We start from the raw sequence: 25,898 nt of genomic DNA on the forward strand, positions 1-25,898 counted from the left end.
CTTCTGTTCATACTCACAGAATTGGGTAGTCATTGTTCACACACACCTGTGAGCTCCCTGAAGGCTGGGACCAGGTCGTTTTCACCTGTAACTGGAGATCTTACCACAGAGAGAGGTATATAGCAAACACTCTATAAACGTTTGTCAAGTGAGTGGATTCTAGAGGCTTAGCTGTCTTAACATCTCTGTTGGAGTTCTGTAGGGGAATAGTTACTAGGGAAGGAAGGAAGAGTTCAGCACTAGGGGAGATGTGTGCATTCCTTTTTCTTCTTTCTACTTTCCACACACAACTCTTGATTGTGTTATCTCCATTGAAAAACATTCTGAACACTACTCCTTTACAGAGCAGACATGGGAATCCACATTAATCTAGGTGGGCGTTTTTAGATTGCCTAGCCCTCTTTCTTTTCCTCCACTTTCCATCTCAGAGACCATATCTTAGTTATCTTAGTAGCGCTGTGACCTCACAGAGGACCTGGCACACACCTGAGGACCATGACATGCTATTATTAGCACATCTGCCAGGGAGAAGCTAACGGGAACAGAGCTTCTCAAATTAAATGTACACAGGAATCACCTGGGGGATCCTGTTAAAATGCAGATTTTGATTCAGGAGCTCCAAGTGTGCGTCCACGTGCTCCTAGATGAAGCCAGTGCTGCTGGACTGTGGGCCACATTTTGAGCAGCAAGCAAACCAAGGCAAATAAAAGGAACCTGAACCTCTACTTAACTGCTTGTTAGCAAATAAAGTAAAATATGTCATTAATATAACTTAGGAATGATTTTGAGCCATCTGCAGCTAGCTGTTTTGGAGACACAATGAAAGACCATTTTAGGAAAGGAAAATAAGTCATGTAGGCCACATGTGATTCCATAATACTCCCTGGGAACTCACAATTTCCTTAGAACAGAAATGTGATACTGCAACAATCTTTTAAAGCTTGGTACTCAAGTATCAGGTTCCGCCGGGAAACAAAACACAGTAAGGTTGTCATAGGATACATTCTTTGATGTCTTCTGGAACATATGCTGACACTGTCCTTAAAAACATTTTTTTTTTGATTGACCACTTGTTACTTATTTCCATTATGATGCTTTGCAAAATTTAGATTAACCCATCTCTTTGTCTCCATGTTTCTTTGCTACCCAAGACAATAGCATGGAGTACAAGAACACAGCTTTGGGATCTTACAAACTCAGGTAATAGTCCCAGGCCTGTCCCATTTAAGACTGTGTGACCTCAGGCATGAGCCACAGGTTAAACAGTAAAATGAAATTAACACTACTACCTTAGGTTTTTGTTAGGATAAGCTGAGAAAGCACCTGGGCCATAGTGGGGTCCCTATAAATAATATTTCTATTCCCCCCAAATATTGCCTACTTAGGCTCTAACTCTCTCATATAAGTGGGATTAAAGTGAGGCATGCCTTATAACCCAACTACACTGATTTGGAACCTAGATCTTGTCTGAGTTCCCTCTGCAGGGGTGTATAGAAGGAAGAAGAAAGGTTGGCTGAGAATCTGGACCCCAGCTGGTGTGACTGGTCTCTGGGCAAGAAGGTTCTGGAAACTCTTCCACTACTTCAGGCTCCAAGAGACTTCAGAGTTTGCCTTAGCATGATAATGGTAGCCGTCACTTCCTAAGGGTTTACTGTGTGTTAGATACTGTTTGGTGATGTATAGGCTTTTAGTTTTCAGACCAATGGTAATGAAGATAACTTATTTTTTTCCAGAAAATTGTATTTTATTTTTTAAATTATTGGGATTTCTCTAAAAGAATCTTCATTCAATCATATAAAGTAGAAAGTTAAGCTTCTTTGAGGGTGGGAACCTGTCCTGTTCATCTCGTTCCCACAGACACTCCATGTCCCACTTCTTAGAGGTATATTCTGTCAAGAGTACAGACTCTGTCCTTTAAAGTGGGAACAATTTCTTGGACTAATCAGACGACAAAGAATAACTGTGGGACACAGGTCCAGATGTAATCTAGCAGTTTCTTGGACACTCAGTGAATGCCTAGCTTAACACAGGCCCCGAGGGCTGCAAGTAACCAATAATTGCTCCCAGGTCTTTGCTTGTTATCAATGGAGGGGGTTGGAAAAGCTGCTCCCCACGGAAGGAGTGGGGCCTGTTTCTTCATTTCCTTCACACCGCACACCTGACCCACCCTTATAACAATGGGGTTGCAGAGGAAGCCCCCAGCGTTGGGGTAATGCAGGTACTATCTCAGTCTCTTGAAAAACCTCATCAGGGAAGGTTCACGGCAGCATCATGGAAACCCACGACAACAGGCACAAGAGGGAACGGGAGTCGGACATGGACAGCGACACCAACTCTGAATCAGGCTTGGACTCAGGCAGGATGACAGAACAGACAACTGCTAGGGACAAATTTCAGGGGCGTGAGGTGCCCCACCATTGGGAAGACGGTGTGTTAAGCTTTTCACTATTCACTTAATGATTTTTGTTTTGTTTTGTTTTTTAAAGATTTTATTTATTTATTTAAGAGAGTAAGCAGGGGGACGCAAAGGGAGAGGCAGACTCTGCATAGAGGTTGGAGCTTGATGCTGGGCTAGATCTCAGGACCCTGAAATCATGACCTGAACTGAAATCAAGAGTCGAAACTTTAACCAATTGAGCCACCCAGGTGCCCCTCATCCAATGTTTATCAAAGGTTTATTTTATGCCTGGCACTCTGTGATGAATAGAACATGCATGGCCCAAAGTATTTAACATAAATTAACCTTCCAGACAACTGAAAGTTTTGATTTTCTTAATCTGAAATTCTATCAATGGAACATTTTCCAATATCCTAATAGTTGTTCAGTTTCTGAAATGCATATTAAACATAGTTTGTGCTTTACTGATGACGTGAGGTCACCAACTTATTTAGGGTTGCCAGATGAAATATAGAATACCCAGCAAAATGTGGATTTCAAATAGAAACGTGTGGTATTTGGGATATACTCGTACAAGTCATTCCTTATTCATCTTAAATTCAAATTTAACTGGGCATCATATATATATATATATATATATATATATATTTAAGATTTTATTTATTTATTTGACAGAGAGAGCTCACAAGTAGACAGAGAGGAAGGCAGAGAGAAAGGGGCAAAGCAGGCTCTCCACTCAGCAGAGAGCCCGATGTGGGGCTCTAGCCCAGGACCCTGGGATCATGACCTGAGCCGAAGGCAGAGGCTTAACCCACTGAGCCACCCAGGTGCCCCAGGCATCTTATATTTTTATGTTAAATTTGGCATCCCTACCCTAATTATATGGTACTGTAGTAATACAGCGATGTCTCAGGTGCAGTTGGACTGATCGTCCTGATATTTTAATGGGCTCAAGACAGTCGTGTGTTCCTAATCTTGTAGTTACTTCATACAGTCCCTTTCTTTGCTATACAATGATTGTATTGCTTGTTGTAGTCGCTGTAGAGCATCTTCAATTCCCTTTCCCCTCTTGTACTTGATTCTTCTAATTGGTCTGGGCTGGGAAATAAGATCCCAAAACATGATTGTGTTTTTTATAAAGTAAGAGTAAATGGCTTCTGAGTAAAGATACAGGTACTTGTTGGCCATACTTGAGAAAAACCATATATAAAATAAGGTCTTCATAAAAACTTATTTTGACTGATCAGACTATGCTGTGGTTTCTTTGAAAGTCCCTCAGGATAAGTGAATCATGGCTTATTTCCTGGAGTGCGTTGTTCTTTATAAAGCACTATACAATTGAAATCAGCCTCCAATGGGGAAGAGGTTAAAGCTAGAATTTGCAGTTACATTTTAACCACAAGATTTTGGATGTTGATCCTGAAAATCTCTAGGAAGAGTGAAATAGATACTAATTTGGCTCGAGTATTTTACAGTTAATCATACCTTGGAGCTGGGGACTAGTCTAGGTGACCTCTTGAAATCGCTCACAGATATATGGATTTGATTACTCTGGGACTATCTAATTAACTCAAAATAATGACAACATCCAAAATAATGAAACCAAAGTAATATTAGCCATATCATAGCTACAATGGAAAATACGTATTCTAATATGTGTTCCTAATATGGTTCTTAGAAGAGGTTCCAGCCAGCCTGCAAAACCTTACATGGAAGGAATTACAATGTCTATTCTCCCCTACTGCACTCATTTACACAATGATTAAACAATTTTTTTTTTTTTTTGGCTGTAGGCAATGCTTGTTCTGAATATAGATTTGAAGTAACTCCTGAATTAGAACTGCTATTCCTAAAGCTGAGCCTCCGATTACTCAAACTCAGCATGCAAAGTCAGCAAACACCTCTCCACACCTTACATATTTGCATTTATCTTTATTTGACAACAGAAAAATTGTTTGAAAATGATTTATGGTATAAAAAAGATCTTCAAGCTCAGGATGATGATAGTTTATGTCATCCAGCTATGTCTACATTTACTGGCTTTAGTCAAAGAATGACTCATCAGAAGCAGATCCTGGGGAATATTTTGGGAGATGCTAGAAAAGTCCAATACCAAGCAGAGACTAGCATCTTGGTAAAACAGTTTTTCTTCAGAGGCTTCTGAGATTGTGCAAAGCAGGAAATACTTTCTAGACTGTCACAAAACTATTCTAATTATTTCAAGCCTTTGAAATTTGTTATCTAGGCCTTTTAGTCACAACAAGAGCAATTTTGGTCTGTGTAGGTCACTGGAGCCCATTAGCTGTACTGTATATTTAGATTCATGTGACCCGATTCAACTTATTAATGTGTTAAATATAGTTTTCTTTTCCTCTTGAGCAACAAAATACATATTTACTTCTCAACAAGTTAAGACTTAAGGGCTTTCAAGAATTGTTTTTATTTTTAATTTTAGCCTAAGAAATGTTTTTAAAGTTATTTCTTCAACAGCTTTTTTTCTACCCTGAAGGGGTTGCTACATTTTAGTGGACCTCTAAAGAGACAAGGATAATGTAGGCTACTAGGAGAATAGGGTGATTAAAAAAATGTTTAAGAAACATTCAATGGGTATCCATTGAAGTGTGCAAGTTACTTACTATATCCTTGGCAAGGGACTAATACAGTGGTGGGAGAAGCAGATTCAAGAACAGAGAATTATTGTGATGTGGTGAGAGTAATGATGAAGATATGATGATAAGTATCTGTTGTTCTGTGAAGCTATAGAACTAATTCAGCCTTGAAGTGTTGGGGGAAGACTTACTATAGGAGTTAATTTCTGGGTTGAGTCTTAAAGAATAAGGAGTCAGGCCAAAGTGTGGAGAAGAGAGCCTGAGCAAAGACACAGAAGTGAATAGGGAAGAATTCCCCTTGTTTCTCTTAGCTTTTGAACAGGCTCCTTAGTCATTGGTAGTAGAGGAGGCTGCCCCAGCCCTGCCAGTGTTTAATGATAACAGAGAGTCCTTTGCAGATGCGCTGTGCAGTGGCGATTGCATGGGCAGCTATTAGGATTACAATGTCAAGTTTACCAGATATCCCCTAACACCTTTATGTAAAACTCCTCATTTTTCAGGCAGTGCAGGGTAACACAAATGATAGACGCAACCCCCCTGTATTATAGGTTTCTGAGGGCTGCCATAACAAAGTACCATAGACCAGACACTTATTGAACTGCAGAAATGTATTGTCTCAATTCAGGAGGCCACAACTCTGAGACCAAGGAATCTGCAGTATTGGTTCCTTCTGTGGACTGAAAAAGAATCTGTTTGACGCTTCTCTCCTAGCTTCTGGTGATTTGCTGGCAATCTTTGGCTTTCTTTGGTTCATAGACCCATCTTCAGGTTCACATGGTGCCTATCTGTTTCTAAATTTACCCTTTTTATTAGTGTGCTAGTTATATATTAGAGGCCCACCCTATTCCAGTATGGCCTCATCTTAACTAGTTAGGTATGAAATGACCCTCTTTCCAAATATGGACACATTGGGAGATACCTGGGATTAGGACATATGAGTTTTGAAAAGACACAATTCAATTCCTAACAGTCCCTTTTCAATGTAAGTTCTACAAATCAGGGGAAAATCCTAATTTCAGAAAATACCAGAAATAGAAAGGCTTTGTTATTTGCTTTCCACAGTTTAATCTTTCCCTACTCGTTTACATAAAATATGTATATTCTGAAATTTCATATCATAGGTTTTATGTTTCATGGTGTTTAGAATTTAGCAAAAATTTAACTATTAGTTGTCAGAGATAAGCTGTTGATTCATTAAATGCTTATCATTTTCAAAAAATATTTCCTGAACAATATATCTTAAAATAAAATTAGTGCAAGGTTAGTTGACACAATGTGATCAGGACTGCTAATCTTTAAGATGTTGAATAAGTCAATAAAACAGGAATATAACAAACTACTGTCAAAAATGATATGAGGAATAATAGACAAAATAGTACAAAATATCCTTTAGTCGCTGAATAAGTGACAGGCATAAATAAGCACTGGAAGCCAGTATGGGATATCCATGATCATTTGATAATATGGCATTCATACAGATAACTAGTTTTGTATTGGCTTGATGATAGTTTCCATAGGTAGAAGATTGGTGGTAGTTTTTTACATCATTAATGCCGTCTTTGATTCTTATTTTAGGTACAGCTTTTACAAAGAACTTTGCTTACAAAATAAGTCCATTACCTACGCTTGGACATTTCATTACGATTTTTTATTTAATTTTTACAGTTCACAAGATATACTGTAATATTCAACAGATAATTCAATTTCTGCTATCAGTCGTTTTTTATCCAAAATGAAATAATTTGGTTCTGGACGTGTTTCAAATCTATTCATTTACAGGATAAAGATGGTTTTGCAGAATTTAATAAATGAATGCAAGAAGCTATCTGGGAAGGGCAAAGCATCCAGTTCATTCAAGGATCCTGTAATCTTGATACTATTACTGTTTTTCTCCCTTGCAGGCCTAAATAGGTTCCATAATCTTATATTGTAGCCCCTCATTATGACAGGTTTTGTTTTTGGCATTCTTATTACCAAAATTAATCTGTTCTGGATTGTTAGTCTGGCTAAGTTTTCTATTTCCCGTTTGTTAAATTACTGTGGGAATGGTATCAAGATAACTATGCCCTGAATTTTAAAGGTCTTTTAAGCCTGTTTTCTACATCAGTTGGCTTTCTTTTCTCCCACTCTCTCACAGCCTTTTCTTTTTCCTCTTTTGCTTAGTACCTTTTACATCTAAACTGTGCAGGGGATTTAAATTCCAACCCGGAACTCGGAATGGCGCGCCTTGAATGACGGGAGTCGTAGTTTTCGCGACTCCTCCCTAATCGCTTTTCACGCCGATTCCCTTCCACAGTGAAAAACTACAATTCCCAGAAGCACCTACGGGGGTGGCCACCTCTGTGCGCACGCGCCCTGAGGCCGCAGAATTTGAATCGGCAGCGTTGTTATTGACGCCATATTGGGGCCGGCGGCGGGTGGAATAGTCTTACAGTGGAGGGGGAAGCGGCTGGACGTGTCCGCTTGAGCTCCTACCGCCGCCGCCACCTCGCAATCTCTCCGCATCGACCGCCGCTCTCAAGCTTCTGACCTTACTCGGGCGTATTAGTAGCCTTGTTCCAGCCTCATACTTCACGGGGCTGGTATCGACTTCCGAAGGGAACCGGTCTCAGCGCAGGAGCGCCTCAGGCGCGGCGCAAAGCTCGAACGGACGGCGGGGGCGGCCGGAGCCTCTCCCGGGGGAGCTGGGCCTGAGGAGGCGGAAGAGCCCCTCCACCCCTGACGCGGCTGTCGTGAGCGGCCGCCACCGCCCCTCCCGCTCTCGCCCGGGCCGGCCGGGCCACTGCCCCTGCCGCGGAGGCAGCGGCGGCGGCGGCTCTTATCTCGTCACCGGCGCTCCACCACCCGCCTTTCTGCTCTTGAGCCCGTCGGTTAGGCTTTCCTCGAGTCCCCGCTCTTCCCCACTTCCCTCACCCTCCCCTCCCGTCACCCCTCCCCAACCCCACCCGAGCCCGGCCCTCGGCTGCCCCGACCATGGCGTGCGGAGCCACTCTGAAAAGGACTCTGGATTTCGACCCGCTGCTGAGCCCGGCGTCCCCGAAACGGAGGCGATGTGCGCCATTGTCGGCGCCCACCTCGGCTGCTGCCTCTCCGTCGTCGGCGGCCGCCGCCACCGCCGCCTCCTTCTCGGCTGCCGCCGCCTCGCCGCAGAAGTATCTCCGAATGGAGCCATCCCCTTTTGGCGACGTCTCCTCCCGCCTCACCACAGGTGGGACTCGGCGCCGCAGCCGCCGGGGAAGGGTAGAGAACGGGGGTCCCGGGACGCGGAACGCGGCCCCAGGGGTGGGGGTGCCGGACTGGCCCTCCTCCTTAGAAAGTAGAAGAGCGACCACATTTCTTTAAGTTAGGTCCTCCAGCCTCGGCGACACAATAGAAACGGCCTGATGTCAAGGGTGGGGGGGCGTCGGGAGGTGGGGAGGGTAGGGACTGTGTCTTGCCGGGTATTGTGGGGAAGAGGAAGATCCTTTTCTTTGGGCTGAATGACTGGAATTGAGTGTTTCCGTAGTCTGGAGAGCCCCAGCGGAAATGATCAGAGAGGGTGATATTATGCGTAAATTTAGGCGAGAGAAGGGTAACATTTCACCCGAATCTCGATGTCTGTCTCCCTGAATCGATTGGTTGCAGCTATTAACTGTGGGACTGGGTGGTTTGAGGCGAGGCGGCAGCCCCTCCTCCAGTTCAGACATGGCTGATTTTAGTACAGAGGGGGTGGGGGGTGGGGATGGATGTCACTGGGGCGAGATCTAGGCCTGTCATTAATCACCCACAAGAACGCCACTTTGGCTGAGTCAAGACCTGTTTCCCTAGCAGGGTCAACAACAAAGAAAATGCTCTTCCCGAGTACTGTAATATGATCATCCTGTACATCTAGGCCCTGAGAAACTTGAACTTTTATGAAAAGCGAATTGTATTGAAAATTGGGCCTGAGTAGTTGCTTTCAGTTGGAGGTGTTTATTTCTCCTCAACAAAGTATGCTGGGGGAGAACAGTCTAGGCTTTGAGAATAATAAAGAAATCAACCCATGATTTTAAGGGACTTAAGTCTGTGCTTTTCATCTTGAAACATTTCCTGAAAGTGACTATGGGGAAATGCCTTTTGGCTGCTTTGTACTGCATGTGTATGCCCAGTTTTTTGTTTTTTTTTTTTTTTTTTTTTTGTACTTTGAAAATCCTTGTGTGCCCCTGGCACAGTCCTAGGATAGGCTTTTGTAGACTGGTAGTGTAATCTCTTTTCTTTGTGTGTATAGCATGCAAAGGTTTTATGTTTGAGCCTTTGGTAATAGTATCATCTGCACACAAAGCCTTTTCATAGTTTGATTTAAGTGTTTCTTTTTTGTTAACTTTTTAAAAAACTGTGGGCAATACTGCATATTTGGTAACTTCCATTTGGAATTGTTTTGTTCAAGTCAGGTTTTTAAATATCCATCCTCAAATTTTTAAAGACACCTTCAAATGTCTAGACTACCATTTCTGCTAAAATGTTTGACCTAACTTAAGGATATACTATTGTAGAGTTGTAGCGAGTTTTCAGAGTTCTCAGATCATTTTATTTAGTCACTATACCTAAACTACCTTGTATGTAAAGGCATTCATTGATTTACTGTTAGGCTTTCCATTAAAAAAAGAAACATTCAGTGTTAAGAATGTGCTGGTGATTAGCATTGTTTTTAGAGTTTGTCTTTTTAGTCAAATGGTATTGAAAATTAAACGATGCTTGGGAATCTGCACTTAACAACAAATAGGGCCACTTAAAAATAGCCCTGGCTAACTAGCCATAAATTTCAACAGAGCTTGTGAATTACTACAGTGTTAAGTTTGGGAGTTAAAGTATATCTCAATGCTGCAGTAGTCCTGAGCATATATGGTAAATTAGCCAGGAGCTGTAATACTTGTCTTCACTTTAAAGGGAACTTACTAAGAAAGAATTGTGATCCTTTACAATAATCTGTCATTTCATTGATGCATTTGTAGTATTTGTTAATGCAGTTGGCGCCACATTGTCTCAAATTTCAATTGAATGGACAAAAATTTAGTAAAATGACTGGAGTTACTGAAACTGTTTAAGCCTGATGTTTAAAATTCATGTTTTCCAAAATATTGTGGTTTTCTCTTCTTCGAGGTGTTTTTGACATCCACTCTTGGAAGTTTGATCATATCCTGAACTATTTTTTTTTTTTTAAGATTTTACTTATTTATTTGAGAGAGAGCACATGTAGAGGGAGGGGAAGAAGCTGGCTCCCCTAAGAACAGGGAGCCTGATATGGGGCTTGATCCCAGGACCCCAGCATCATGACCTGAGCCGAAGGCAGACACTTAACTAACTGAGGCACCCAGGCGCCCCCATATCCTGAACTTTTAAAATCACACCCTAAATGATAATTTTGAGTCTGCTAAAAGATAATTTGTTTCTTCAACTGACTTGAATATATTAAAAGAAAAAGTTGACTTGAAAAGCAGTTGAAATTGCTAAAGTTTTGAATTGCTAAAATTCAGGTTTTTTTTTACTGTAATTTTGAATCATATTCTGCATGTAATTTAATTTGACTTTGTTTTTAGATGGCCAGCTTGGGCAGGCTTTTGTGTGGTTTTTGTAGTAATACTGTCATAATGGGAGCTGCAGTGTTGTGCAGGTATTGAAGCCCTTTTCAGTTTTCATGTCCCCAGTCTTGGAAATAAGTTTTCCAAGCACTTAATTTTAAGATTTTTGTTTTAACAGTGGTGATTCTCAAACTTCGCAAGAGTGAATGAATATCTGTGTATCTTCCGCAGAAATAAGTAACGAGGGTTGGAAATGGAAAGTGACTTAACAAAGTTGACATTGCCGGGGACTCTGCGGAAACTTTGTTTTCCTTTCATTTCTGTGAGTTCAAGTATAGTTTAAACAGTTTAGAACTAGAGTACTCCAGGGAATTTTTTTCAGAGCATGCATATAATTTATTGTTTTATCATCGTTCTTTTCTGGATACTTACATAGTGTGTTTTGACCTGTAACTGAAATCCCGTTGCAACTTTACTAGTTTCAGGAACTTGGACTGAAACCCTAGTTTATTTTAGTCATCCCAGGAAGGTGATTCCAAAGTTTGACCTGATGACTATTTAAATAATTTAAATCTATATTTTTCAAACTGTTGCAGCTTAATGCCAGGAAAAAGGAAAGGGCTGGCAAAAAAAGTTTTACTGGAACACAGCCATGCTCTTTTTTTTTTTTTTTTTTTTTTTAAAGAATGGCCCATTGCAGGCTACAACTGCAGAGCTAGTATTTGTGACAGACAGTATTTTCCCAGAGCTCAGGTATTTACTGTCTGATCCTTTACAGAAAAAGTGTGTCCACTCCTGCTCTAGGAGGTCGGCAGTAAGGTTTATAACGTCCAGGATATGAAAAAGGAAAAGTGAATGGGGGGAGGGCTGGTAAACTGGTTAGGAAAATGAATACTTCTACTAGTAGCTGCATCAGTACTCACCCTCATAATTTAGTTAAAAACAGATTCAGAGTGTTCTGTATACTTCTCCATTGTTTTTTTGAAACATCTCAGAATATTATCTCTTAGCCAAAAATTCTCATAACATTCCCAAGAACAAAATTATTTTAATAAAGCTGAAATATCCTATTACTAGAGATGTGTCAGTCAAATCAAACACATGATTTTTCATAATTGTGTACTGAATGAGGGGTTTGGTGAAGAGGTCCTTCTGTTGGTGTCAACGCTTTGGGAGTTTTTTAGGCATTTTTATACACATAGTTTAGGTTTGTTTGTTACCCATTGCTTTAGTCTGCCTTAGGAATTGAGTTGGATGAAGAGTTAAATTCCTTTGTAAGAACTCATTGTATTTGCTGGAATCTTGCCATTAAAAATGGAAATTGCAGCTTGTGAATGGGGAAGGGTTTACAGGAACTTAGATTGTTCAGTAGACATTGATGCATGCCCGCAAACGAGACACCAGCTGGCTTAAATGAAGTATAAACGGTTCTAGGCAAACAAATGAGATGTCTGTTGGAGGAGGCAGCATTTCACTTCAGATGTCATTTATATTGAGCCAGAAGTGTTTTTAATATTTTGTGGTTATTTAGACAGCTGTTAAATTGCTTCTAGTTTCTCAGTAGATTTGGCAAATAGACTGTTTTTAATGGTCTTTGTACTTCAGATTTTAAACCTGATATTTTACTTAGGACTGTGTATATAACTGCAGTTATTTCATATTTCTGTGGAGTATGCATTTAAGAATCGTGTAAGTTTCTGGCCTTTAAAAGCAGAGCACAGTTGTATTCATTACTGAGCTATTTTATTTTGAAAGTAGAAAAATAAAGCTTAATTTGAGCACCGAAACACTTAAGGTAAACATGGCTAGGTCAGAGAGCGGTTAGCCCTTCTTTAGTTATAGATGCTAATAGTTACCATGGTTGCCCCAGAAATAATTTGAAATGTAAAATATTTCTTTAATTCTTGAATGGCTTTTCAGGGAAAAAAAAATTACACTGTGAAAGTACTCAGATCTTTTACTAAGTGTTTGATGGACCGAGGAGGGCACAAATGATAGGAAATCACTTCTGTTTTAAAAGGTTGAGGACAAGAGATTCTGTGGAGGTGCCTAGTTTTGTGGTATTTTTTCTGTTTGAAAACAAACTCTTGATTCTCCCTCCACTTAAATCAGAATGATAACATGGGTTAGGTTTGCTGCTTGGATAGGTGGCTCATGAAACTAGATAAAATTGGGGTTCTGATCTTTTTAAATACTTATAACTAATTAACCAGCTTGTTATGGTCTCTGCAGTCTTTGCATTAACACTGTGCCAGTGTTGTTGACTCACAGATGTTGTCTATGCATATGTGAAACCACAGTGAATTTCTTGCCTTTGAAAAGACTACTTTGAAAAAGTGTGAAGGGTGGAATACTTGTTCAAACCTATATGATCCAGTCTGGCATCCCCAGATAGTAAAGAGATCTGTAACAAATGAATATAGTTCAAGGGGTGCCTGGATGGCTCACTGGGTTAAGCCTCTGCCTTCGGCTCAGGTCGTGATCCCGGGGTCCTGGGATTGAGCCCAGCATCTGGGCTCTCTGCTCGGCAGGGAGCCTGCTTCCCTTCCTCTCTCTCTGCCTGCCTCTGCCTACTTGTGATCTCTCTCTGTCAAATAAATAAATAAAATCTTTTAAAAAAATGAATATAGTTCAAGAGATTCATCTTTAATTTTATTGCTCAGCTTAACCAATGTTTCTCAACTTCCAAAACACACCTGGGAAATGTGATCTATCAATATCAGTCTTGTAGCAAAGACTCTTAATAGGAATTGCCCCCTGGATTTTGAGGGGCTATGGTGGGTTATATGGGACTTGTATAATTTGCATGTAACCCCAAAGGTATTCTTATCTGCCTACCTTCCCTCTTAGTTAATGTCTTGCCACAAAGTTTTAAGAGATTTTTATCAAATTTATTTGTTGAATTAATCAAGCCCTGGCATTTTCCAAGTTTCTTAGAGATGCTGAAGTTTTATTTTATTTTTTATTTTTTTTAAGACTTTATTTATTTATTTGACAGAGATCACAAGTAGGCAGAGAGGGGGAAGCAGGTTCCATGCTGAGCAAAGAGCCCGATGCCCGGCTGTATCCCAGAACCCTGAGATCATGACCTGAGCGGAAGATAGAGGCTCAACCCACTGAGACACATAGGCACCCCGAGATCCTGAAGTTTAAAAAAAAAAAAAAATTCTACCCCTTATTCTGTACCAGTTTTTCTTTTTTACATTGTTTTATGACAATATAGCCACAATATGTGACAACATGTAGATTGTGACCCAAACAAATGAATAATAATAAGAAATGAAGCAGTTAGTTTTAAGACTAAACAATACTTTTTCTGGTATTTATTTTGGGCATTTTGATTAGAATTTTGCAGTATGCCAGATTGTGTGATCTTTTTTTGTGATGGTAGGCTTATTTTGGTTAGTAGTGGGTTTTTTTGTTTGTTTAAGAATTTATTTATCGGAGATCACAAGTAGGGAGAGAGGCAGGCTGGGGGGGGGGAGAAGCAGGCTCCCTGCTTAGCAGAGAGCCCCTCGAGGCACTTGACCCCAGGATCCTGACATCATGACCCTAGCCGAAGGCAGAGGCTCAGCCCACTGAGCTACCCAGGCACCCCAGTAGTAGTTTTTAACCTTCCAGCACTAGAAGAACCACTCCTAATATGCTTGTAGTTTGTCTTAAGGTTATAACTTACTTTCCTCCTTCCTTTAAAAAATCATAAGTCATTAGTTTTTGTTAAATATCATAGGCAGATTTTACCCTGAAATGAACTAGTGCTTTGCAACATTTTGATAATAGTATATTATAATCTTTCCATTAATAAATCTTTTAGGTTTGACTTAATTTTCAGTTTCTAGGTCTATTCATGTACCTGGTTTTTCTCAACATTATTAAAAATCTAAATATTTGCTTCAGAAGTCCCTTGTTCAGGCTTTTATTAAACCTCATTTGAGTTCCAGATAGTGGTTAACCAAAGAGTTTCTCAAGGAACTGATAGAGCCACCACTGTGGATGCTTTATTAGCTAGCTAAACTTGAATAAAAATACTGTAATCTTTATGCTTTATCGGTGCTATCTATTTTAATTCCTTGTGGACATTCATCTGCCTAAGCATTATATCCACCTTTGGCAGCACAAGTTTTGAAATTGATTTACTAATCACTTAAAGTGATTGTTTTCTTTAAGCTGAGAGTTGAAGCTTATTTATTGGTTGTTTCTGAAATTGTCTTAGTATATGATGTATATTCTAACTTTGGTTTAGCATTCATTTTCATTTCCATTAATGTTAATTCTTAGAACACTGCCTCCAAAATTCAAACTAAATGTTAGAGGGGGAGGGAGGATCTGGAAGAATTGATTTGTTTTGCTTCTTAAAAAAAAAAAAAATGTATATATATGTGTGTATATATATATATATTATATATGTATATATATAGTGTATATATATATAACATATATTGTTGAACTGATCTAGTAATTGAAAAATAGGATGTAGAGTGGAGGGATGCCAGGGTAGTGCAGTTGGTTAAGTGTCCGACTCTTGGCTTTGCCCCCCCCCCCCCGCCTTGCTAACATATATAACTAAATCTTAAAAAGGAAAGAAGAATGTAGGGTGGAATTTGAAAAATAGCAGAAAGCTAGGTTTTCAAACATTACTGTTCCTAAACTTTGCCTTGTTATAGAGAATTGCCTTGTTCCTGTTACTAAAATACAATTCTCTGAAAGAAAAACTTTCTAAGTGGTATAATTGCTTAAAAGTACATGAAGTTTTAGGTTGACATGACAGAACAGGGGAACCTGATGTTCACTCTAACAGCCATCCTTGGCCCAAGGTGAAATGGTACATTATCAGAGGCTGTTACTGTTGTAATCAGTCCTGTATGTGTGGCAGTGCTGACCTACCAATTCAGAATAACTCCCCTTTTTAAAACATTAGTAAAACATTTCTAGTTAGATACAGATGCCTGTCCTAAGAGGAGGCAGTTTAGAGACGTTGAAGTATCCCTTACATAAATATTTGAATGTAACATGAAGATTTTTAAATAATTATTCTCACCAATGATCACAGTTTTAGGGCTCTGGGTAGATGAGAGTTATGCACTGCTTTGGTTACTATTGTTTTATTAGACTTTGAATTTTCAGGGTATCAAGTGTCAGTAATACTTAGTAGTAATCCCTCTATTCTGACATTCTGATTTTTAAAAACCAGCTTTCCTCCTTGTGGATTTACTGTAATTTAGGTACTCGTGGAATATCAGCTAGGTACGGTAGTAATACAATACTGGGGAGGGCAGTAGATGTTGAGCGTAAGCCCTGACATCAGACTTGGCTCTGCCTTGTTCAAGTTGTGTGACCTTTCAGAAGACACTGAAACAAAGCCACATTTTTATCTATACAATAAAGCACATGATGACAGTAATACTGCCTCCTAGGAAGGTTGTGAGGATTAAGAGAGAACATTTCCTATCCCTGAGTGCTGAAGAAAGTCACAGTGGGGCACCCTCAAATGGGACATTTTATGTTGTCCAGCAGTCCTGTCATTTCAATGAATAACCATGCCTTCAACTTCATGAATAAAATAGAAGCCATCTAATGGCAGCTTCTTCATTTTTCCCAGTACCAATACCACCAATATTTATGCCTATCCTGCTTTCCTTTTAATATCACTAAGGACGTTTAAATGAGCACTTTACACAGTAAGAGAAAGCTTCCTCTTCTCCGAGGGAAACCTACCTTCTTGATTATTTTTCTCTTTCAACTGGACCTTTGCTTGTGGCTTTAAGTATTGTCAAGATTTCCATTGTAAAATAATGAAACATCCTTGTTTTCCTCCAGCAGTCATCCAGATTCTTCCACTTGAAAAACAAATTCAGAAAGCTTTCAAATAGCTCTTGTCAAGTCACCAGTGATTTCCTTGCCTTATCATCAATCCTCATCTTGTTCACCTTTCTTACAGCATTTATACTGTTCTCCCACTCACTTCTTTTTAAATAACTTTTTTTCCATCTGTGACAACACTTCACTTTTGATTGCTGTTTTCATCTGCCCATTAAACTTAGGAGTAGCTTAGGTTCTAGTTTCAGCTGCACTCCTCTCTAGCCTAATTGCTCCATAAGCAATCACATGCATGCTACTGACTTTGTTTTTCACTTACAGATGAAGTTCTAATTGTATATTTATTCAGATCACTCCTCTCTGTTCCGGTCATGGTGAATTGGACCTTTCATTGTTTTATCTTTCTTTTTTTTTTTTTTAAGATTTTATTTATTTATTTGACAGAGAGAGAGATATCACAAGTAGGCAGAGAGAGGAAGGGAAGCAGGCTCCCTGCCTAGCGGAGAGCCCGATGTGGGGCTCATTGATTCCAGGACTCTGGGATCATGACCTGAGCGGAAGGTAGAGGCTTTAACCCACACTGAGCCACCCAGGTGCCCCTATTGTTTTACCTTTCCAGAAGCCATTGCTTCCCCCAGAAGTCAGGATTTTTGTGGAATGTGTTGACTTTTAAATATTCACAGCTAATTTATACACTATAGGGGTTAAACAAAAGATGTCTGTGGACTTCCAGTCACTGGCTTCTGGTATGAAAGGTAGTCTTAATTGCCTTTTTTTTTTTTTTTTGAGATTTTATTTATTTATTTGACAGACAGAGATCACAAGTAGGCAGAGAGGCAGGCAGAGAGAGAGGAGGAAGCAGGCTCCCTGCTGAGCAGAGAGCCCGATGCGGGACTCGATCCCAGGACCCTGAGATCGTGACCTGAGCTGAAGGCAGCAGCTTAACCCACTGAGCCACCCAGGCGCCCTTAATTGTGCTTTTTTAAAAGCAGATGTAATAGAAAAGTAAATGCATTTGTTCACTGTCAATGACATAACATGAATTTCATATTTTAAGGAAGATGTTTTAGGAAAAATGAATATATATTTCATGTAATGAGTAAGTTTATTTTGATTTAGAATCAAGTTTAAATTGTTTATAGAGTATTTTCTTGCTAGAGAGGGGCATGTCTAATTTTGAACTACGGAAGCCATGCGGGTTACGATGGCAAATATTTTTGTACTTGAAATAGTCTGCTGTTACTGCTTTCTTTCTTCCTTCCATTTCCCAGAATGTCCGATAATGAATAAACCAACCACTTCCACTTTTTGATTGTCATAGTGCGGGAGTTATTATTTGAAGGAGGGGATAGAATCATGAATGCCCATAGTTCCTAGGCAAGTAATGAAAATGAGTGAAGTAAACTGCATGGGAATTCATGAATTCCAACATTGCTACTGATCTGCAGCATCGCCTGGAAACACAGTGGAAGTGCAGAATTTCAGGCTCCATCCCTCATTGTCTACAGTTTAAGAGTCCCTGGGTGATGTTGTATGCTTTAAAGTTTTAGAAGCATTTGAGAATTTCTGCCTGAAAGATAGCAGCCATTGTTCAGCTGAATTTTGTACATAGTCCAGTTTTCCTCTCTTAACAGTAGCAGAAATCTTTTAACTAAAATCATGAACTTTTTAAATGTTGGCATAAATTCATACTTCTTTTTAAAAAGAAGCTTATTCAGGCCAGACATGTCTTTGGGCTCAATTTACCTTGTGTATCATCAGTTTGCAATCTCTGGTTTCCAGGTAAACTATAAATATAGCTTACGCGCGTGTGTGTGTGTGTGTGTGTGTGTGGCTTTTAATAAGTAGTTGTAGGAGATGGCTTTGTTCTTCATCCTGATTGTGGTGCCCTAGAGTCCTCCTCAAGGAATCAGCTATCTGTCCTTCTGGACCTTACCTTGTTGTCAGGGCCATGATTAACTGTAATAGAAGCTGGACTATATGTTTTCTGTAGTATGTATATTTTGGGTTTGGGATGGTTCAATTTCCCCTTTCTCTTCCCTGTTTACTGCTTTTTTGGTTTTCCTAGATTGTAAGCTATTTGGGAAGATACTTAAAGATAGTAAAGAGTTAAACAATAAAAGCAACAAAGTTAATATAGCCCTTTAAAATCTGATGTAATAGAAAATAGAGGTATGAAACAATAATTATTGGATATCAGGGAGGAACCTCCTGCTGCATGAGAGTTGTTGGACTCCATGCGTTAGTGACTCCCATTGTGCAGTTAATTTGTAAAATTTATACTTAGACCTGCAGCGTTTTAACAGATTGAGTCATCTATTTCAAGTAAGTAATCATTGGCTATTATAGTACCAGTGAAATAATAGAATTTGACCTGTAGTGATTATGATTTTTCTTCCTCTTATGGGAGATAAATGAATGCCTCTTTACAGTAAAATATTATATATTGTAAGCTTAGAATCTAAGTTGCTTCTGAAGCATTGTAGATAATACTCTAATGTTGATATAATTGTGTGCAGGTATATTATGCTTATTAGGATCCATGTTAATCCAAATAGAAATTAAAACTCTAGATATAATTTGACAGTCTTGTGTTAAAATTTGGTTCCAGGTCCCTTTGATGTAGTAGTAATTTTAAAGTGAATTAAAAATGCCATCAACTCATTCTTTTTAGTTAGGTAGCTCTTGGCTGAGTAAGAACATTGTCCTTAAGATTCCTTCAAGGAGAACATAAGAACTGTTTTAGATTTCTGGACAGATAGCCTGGAAAATAATTTATTTATAAAGATGGGCCTCCATAGCAGCTTTTAATTGTGTACGTTTTAATTTCTAAAGTAGACATGGCAGTATCTAGTATGTAGTTCAGAAATCTAGATTTGGTTTGTTACTTTATTTGGGGCAGTTCCTTATTTTTATGTGTTAATGGCTCCTGCAGGTTTTCAGTACTTAATGTGTACAGGTTTTCCATTGCATTTGTGTCCATGCCTAAAACTGATGATCTTTAATGATTAATTAATTTTTAAAAAATATTTTATTTGTCAGAGAGAGAGGACACAAGCAGGGAGAGCAGCAGGCGGAGGGAGAAGCAGGCTCTCCCTGCTGTGAGCTCAGGAGCCCAATGCAGACGCTGGACTCTGTCCCAGGACTCTGGGATCATGACCTGAGCCAAAAGCAGATGCTTACCCGACTGAGCCACTCAGGTGTCCCTATTTTATTTTTAATCCCACTGTTTGAGTTATCTTTCTAGATGAAGTTTCACTTCATTTTTTTTCAAAGATACTCCATAAAGAAATGGGATGTAAGGTACAAAAATGTCTTCTTATATTCCTCAACTTAAAACTGTTAATGAGACCTATTATCTTTGATTTACTAATTATGTCAGTAGGAAAAAGGCAAGTCTGTGCAGGTCTGGAGCAGAAGTTTAGTTTCACATGTCACAGATCTTTTTTTTTTTTTTTAAAGATCTTATTTATTTGACACAGAGAGAGATCACAAGTAGGCAGAGAGGGGGAAACAGACTCTGTTCAACTGCTCAACAGAGAGCCTGATGTGGGGCTTGATCCCAGGACCCTGAGATCATGAACGAAGGCAGAGGCTTAATCCACTGAGCCACCCAGGCACCCCCATGTCACAGATTTTTAGATATTTTATGGACTAGATTCTAGAAAGGCATTTGCTTCTAATTCCGTATTCTTCCCTTTGCTCTGAGTTTCATCTTGTTGCTGTTTCTCTTAGCTGTGTCAACTGTTATTAATCCCATCAACTGCTTTCTTCTGTTTGTATTGACCTTATTGTGCCCAGGCTTGCTTAGTAATCAGTGGCAACCAAGAAGAATAAAACAGTTTGGGAGTAGGCTTAATGTTACCACAAGGCCAGACTTTTTCTTTTCACATTTACCTAGGTACTTTGCTGTTTTTGTTTCTTTTTTTAAACATTCCAAAGGAATAAGTGCTGGCTCATTGATAATCTCTCACCTGTTAAGGAGAATTTTATTGGCAATCTTAATGGCATTTGCTAGGTACAGGAATGAAAATGCCTACAGAATTTGTCACAGAATTTGTTGGTACTTTCATGTAGACCTAGTACAGTGGAAGAAAGTCTTATAGTATTTTATGGTAAAAGGAGGATATAGTTTTTAGGATTCTGAAAAGGGATAAAACAGGCATTTGTGGTGTAGTTTGTTATGACGGTAACTGTGTATTTTGCTCTGAATTTGTTACAGATTCAGTCTATGCACATAAACCAAATAGGAAGGTTGCATTATTAAAACTGGAATGTACAACTGATGTATAAATGAAGCTTCATTTCACTTTCTCTTTAATGGAGCATAAATTGTGTTGGCAACACCGTGTCAGATACTTCATGTACTTGGGATAAAAATGTCACTTTCCAGTTTGATTAGAGATGGCTAGATTTAAGTAGTTTAAGACTAAGTAGACGTAAGAACTTTATTGATGAACAGCAGAAGACTTTTATCCAGCTGGCATAAGAAGCAACTTCAGTCAGCCAGGTATCTAGGTTGAGTTTAGAATGTAACTTGTGGAAAATTTCTTGAATTTTCTTGGAAAAAGAAAATTTTCCAAGGAAAAAGAAGAAAAAAAAATTTCTTGGGAATTTATCTAAGAAAAATGACATTTATCTGATTGATGTCCCCTCAGAGCCTTCTCTCTCAAAACCCATAGAAGTTCTTCTTACTAGACAAACAATATGACGGGAGAAAAGAGAAGAGAATTAAATATATATGTAAGGAAACCACCAGTATTAAATTTTTTTTTTGAGGATTAGTTTCATCTTACATAAATTTTTAGCCTGCAGCTGAGTTTTCAGGTCATTTTAAAATTAACATATTATAGAATTGATTGCTAAAATTAGACTCCATTATATTTATAAATCATTTTTTTGCCTGATCATTTTTGCTTAATTTTGCTTTGGATTGGGATTAATAAATATAGGATGTGGTTTCACATGGATAATCTTGTCTAGGAGATGGTGGTGAGAAAGTCTGTTTCAAGGGAAATACATTTGAATCTCAAGGAGGGATTTTCTAGAGAGTCTAAATGGTAACTGTTTTGACTTAGAACTCTCTTTAAAATGAACCATACTCACCTAAAGGATATGCTTGATAGGATTTTACTGGTTTGGATGATCGTGGTCGAAGATAATGGCACTGTGGTTATAGTGGTCCTTAGTGAGTACCTGTTATGTACCAATCCCTTTACATGGGCTGTAAAAGAGTCAGAACAAAACTTTTTGCTGTTAATACTGTAATAGTCACTGGTTCTGCTGAGTTTAATATTAATGGCCATGACAAATTTAATGTATGATAATTTATTATTTCCCACCCACTCTGTCATTTTGTTGACCTACTTGCTGTCAGTTCTGACTGGTTTGTGCTTGTATATATACATAGTGCTCCCCACTTCTAATTATTTATGGTTTTTGAGAAGACTGTTTAACAGTTCTGTGTGCTGAGTAAGGGGCCTTTGAATTTGGGATTTTTAAGAATCTGAATGAACTAAAGTAAACTAGAAGTTCACAAGACTCCCTTATCTTTACATTTAATGAAAAGCTTAAATTTATCTTTTGCTAATCAGTGCTGAGAAAGAATGGTGTTACAGAATAGCTGAGTTCCGGGTGGTGTGTATGTGCTGTTTCTGAATGAGTTCCCCCATTAATGTTGAAACAAATTCTTTGAGAGCATCAGTTTTCTGGATATTACTTGAAGAGAGTATGTTCAGTGAATTAATTGTACTAAGTAATTGTTGGATACCCATCCTTTTTAAAAAATTCATGGTTTTTTTCTTGCCCCAATTTTTTTTTCTAGAACAAATTCTGTACAACATAAAACAAGAGTATAAACGCATGCAGAAGAGAAGACATTTAGAAACTAGTTTCCAACAGACAGATCCATGTTGTACTTCTGAGGCACAACCACATGCATTTCTCCTCAGTGGACCAGCTTCACCAGGTAATAAGAAACTTAATAAGTGAAAGGAAATGTTATTTCATATGGGAAAAGGTGATTAAAGTTGTTTTTAATCACTCAAGCTTCTGTTTCTCCCCATTGGTTTTTAAAAAATATTTATAAAATAATTCATGATCTCTTAGAATATGGCACAAATTAAGTACTTGGTACCTGGAATCTTACTAATCAGAGATGTCCACCTGGATATAATATTCCCCTAGTGGACTTCCCCATAAGTGATATGACTTGTAGCCTTCATTAAAGAAAAAAATACTAACAATATACCATGTATTTCTCTGTTAAGTATTGATCTACCTTGCCATGATTGAATACTATGCTATTTTACGGACTTCCCATAATTATTTAACCATTAATGAAGATAATCAGACTGAATTTCTGGTATTAAAAGCATTTACAAAAATGTCCGTGTACATGTACCCTCACACACTTGTTGTATTAGGATAGATTCTCAGAGGTGAAAAGTGGCTCTTATCTTCAGTAAAATTCTCAGCAAAATAGGTTTCTTGTGATCAAAGTTGCCTACTCTCCTCCTCTTCCCTCCCAACAGGGATAAGAAAACCTGGCAGAATAGATAAACATTCAGGGGCTGCTGGCTGTCTCAGCAGGTGGAGCATTCACCTCTTGCGAGCTCCATGTTCGGGGTAGAGTTTATTTAAAAAAAACTCACACACACGCAACATTCAGAAGCTATAAAATAGTCAAAATTAGATTAGAAGACGTATAATTGTTCAAAACTAAATTCTGCAGTACTTACGGGTGAAATGTTAGGGGAGGTGAGAGAAGAGACTTGACTTAAATCAGCAGGAAACTGAAGTTCATCATCATTCTTTTAGTCCGTTTACTTCGATCAATTAACTGGCAGCCACAACTAACAAAGCTAGGAATTTGAAAGTAAAGATAGCCTTTATAGTTCTAGATTAAAGCTGGTGTACTTTATCTTGTGATAGCTCTAACAAGCATAATTAATGGTCCCAGCCAGGTAGGTTTCAAAAAACAAGTGAAAAGAGGAAAATGGATAGATACACATAGTAGGACTATTGATAGCAAATATGTGTATTTGAGTTTGTATAAAAATATTTGCAGCATTGTTAAAATGGATACGTGATGTCATAATCCTGAGTTCTCAAAACATTAATTTCTCAGATATTCTTTTCAATAAATGAAGAATGATGTTTTTGGAAAATCAGAGTCCTTTAGTACTTTAAGAGGAATGCATTCTGAAGAAATCTTTTATATCAAGTATCACTGTCTGATTATGATGTGGCTGTTTGATTAATAATCTTTAAGGACTCTGAACCATAACATTTAATGTTGAATATTAGGAACATATTCTCGGTATTTATTTTTACCAAGCAGTCTTCTAGCTGTTATCATTAATTAAAAAACAAAAACTTCCTTAAGTTTTGTATCTTGTACTTTTCTCCAGTCATCTTCAGACTTTTTACCTTATAATTTGATCACGTACATTTTGCTTTGTTTAGATTTCTAGAGTTGTAAGCTGCTGATAGGTCTAAATCTGTTTTAAGACTACTGATAGAAAATGCTTTTATGAACACTGGAAAGATCCAAATGAAACATCTTTGGTTAGAAGGTACTTTTTATGATGGCTCTAAATCCTGTGCTTTTTCTGTTCATGTTTTACATAGGGACTTCATCTGCAGCATCCTCCCCATTAAAAAAAGAACAGCCCTTATTCACTCTACGGCAGGTTGGGATGATCTGTGAACGTTTGTTGAAAGAACGTGAAGAGAAAGTTCGAGAAGAGTATGAAGAAATATTGAACACAAAACTTGCAGGTATGAGATGAGCTTATTTTGGATTCTTCCAGAAGCTCACTGTAAGAAATGTATTATATTCCACGGTCCTTAATGTCAAATCATTACCTTTTCTATCCACTGGTTAAAGTATGTTTTCTAAGAACCAGTTGAATTTCAGTTCAAGAAAGGAAATGAACCTTCCTGTAGCTCCTGGTCCTTCTTAGTGACCTCAAGAAATACTATTAGTTAACCTTGTAGATCAGCAACAGTATTAATGTGAAATGGATTTTTCCTTTGATATTCCGTGCTAAAAGCTTGACTTTGGCTACTTACCTCAGTTTTGTTTTGGATTTTTAGACTGTATCTTTCATGGTAACTTTCCCATCAGCCTAGACACATTTATTGTATATGGTCAATTAATTAGGATTTTTATTCCCAATTTTTTAAGCCAGACACTACTGGGTATTGATAAGTATAAGCTTTATTCTAAGTTGTTAAATGAAGGTGCTAATATAGGCAAGGGAATTTGCTTAGTTATGTAACATCTTTTACTGTGACATCTCATTAGGTTACCATGTGGATGGTTTTAGACATACTTTGTTAAGCTTTTGTTTTCCCGTTTCCTCTAATTGCAGGAAACTGCCATTCATAGATCACTTAAACTTTCAGAGTAGAAAGATACCTTTTTATTTCAAATCCTTTATTTTTAATAGGTTAAGAAAAGGTTAAGAGGGCCAATCTATACATGAGATAATGTGATTTGGACTAAAATGCAGATTTTCTGACCAAGTTCTGCTCTTTCTGGTAGCACTACTATTATTATTATTTCTGAGGTTAGGTGTCTGATTCAGAGGACCAACTTATTCGTTTCACTGTACATACTAGATTTTTCAGTTTATCTAGCTCTAATATACTGGAGAGTATATTTTGCAAATCATGTCATTGATATGTACCTTTATTTATAGAACAATATGATGCATTTGTGAAGTTTACGCATGATCAAATAATGCGACGATATGGAGAACAGCCTGCTAGTTGTAAGTATTTCATCTTTTTAAAAAAATTTTTTATTTTTTTATTAACATATAATGTATTATTAGCCCCAGGGGTACAGGTCTGTGAATTGCCAGGTTTACACACTTCACAGCACTCACCATACCCAACCACCCTCTCCCTACCCCCCACCCCAGTATTTCATCTTAGAACTGAATGCAAAACCATCTTTTAAAAGAGAAGACATTTGTTATAATTACCTACATACTCAAAAGAATTTAACAGAAAATCATGGAGAAAAAGGGTGGTGGAAATAGGCAGTAAAATTTTACTAAGGTTTATTTTTGGTTACTTTAATATCTAGGGTAGTGTTGGGATGAAGATCTGGTATGTCTTTGAATTTTGACCTGGACTTTGCACTAATTTTCCTTTTCCTCCCCCTTTAGATGTTTCATGAATCACGTTTTCTGCATTTGTGGGCTGCCTTGTTCCTTGTTGAGTTGTTGCAAGAGGTCCTAATTATGACATGCAGCAATGCCAATACCCCCCTGTGAATACAGGTTATTTCAAGCTTTCGTCAGTGGCAACCACTCTTAGGCAGCAACTGGTTTTGGAAATTTCCCTGATGTCAGTACCATCTGGATGTGGACCTTTGCTACCTGTATTAATGCCAGTGGCCTCATTTGCTGTATCATTACAATTTGGCTTCTTATATTAATATGTTTGAAAAGGATTAAAGCTGGTATTCTAAGAACATGCCCTTCACTGGTTGTGTAAATAAAACTGTAGAATGACACTTCA

At 38.4% G+C, this 25,898-nt stretch overlaps 1 protein-coding gene across 1 annotated transcript; it reads left to right on the forward strand.

Annotated features, from left to right (window-relative positions):
• Nucleotides 1-7,914: 7,914 nt before the first annotated feature.
• Nucleotides 7,915-25,898, forward strand: AKIRIN2 (akirin 2). Its single transcript, XM_044245931.1, has 5 exons — nt 7,915-8,215; nt 22,186-22,329; nt 23,994-24,143; nt 25,070-25,141; nt 25,544-25,898. The coding sequence occupies exons 1-5, from the start codon at nt 7,981-7,983 to the stop codon at nt 25,552-25,554; spliced, it is 612 nt and encodes a 203-aa protein (XP_044101866.1). The 5' UTR covers nt 7,915-7,980; the 3' UTR covers nt 25,555-25,898.

Source organism: Neovison vison, chromosome 1 (assembly GCF_020171115.1).
Source record: "Neovison vison isolate M4711 chromosome 1, ASM_NN_V1, whole genome shotgun sequence".
NCBI classification, from domain to species: domain Eukaryota; kingdom Metazoa; phylum Chordata; class Mammalia; order Carnivora; family Mustelidae; genus Neogale; species Neogale vison.

What these genes read in the sequence shown, in the direction of transcription:
- AKIRIN2 (XM_044245931.1), top strand. Translation starts at nt 7,981, where the DNA reads ATGGCGTGCGGAGCCACTCTGAAAAGGACTCTGGATTTCGACCCGCTG. An exon ending in CAGTGGACCAGCTTCACCAG is followed by an intron (nt 22,330 to 23,993) that starts GTAATAAGAAAC and finishes TGTTTTACATAG; the next exon opens with GGACTTCATCTGCAGCATCC. An exon ending in ATTGAACACAAAACTTGCAG is followed by an intron (nt 24,144 to 25,069) that starts GTATGAGATGAG and finishes CTTTATTTATAG; the next exon opens with AACAATATGATGCATTTGTG.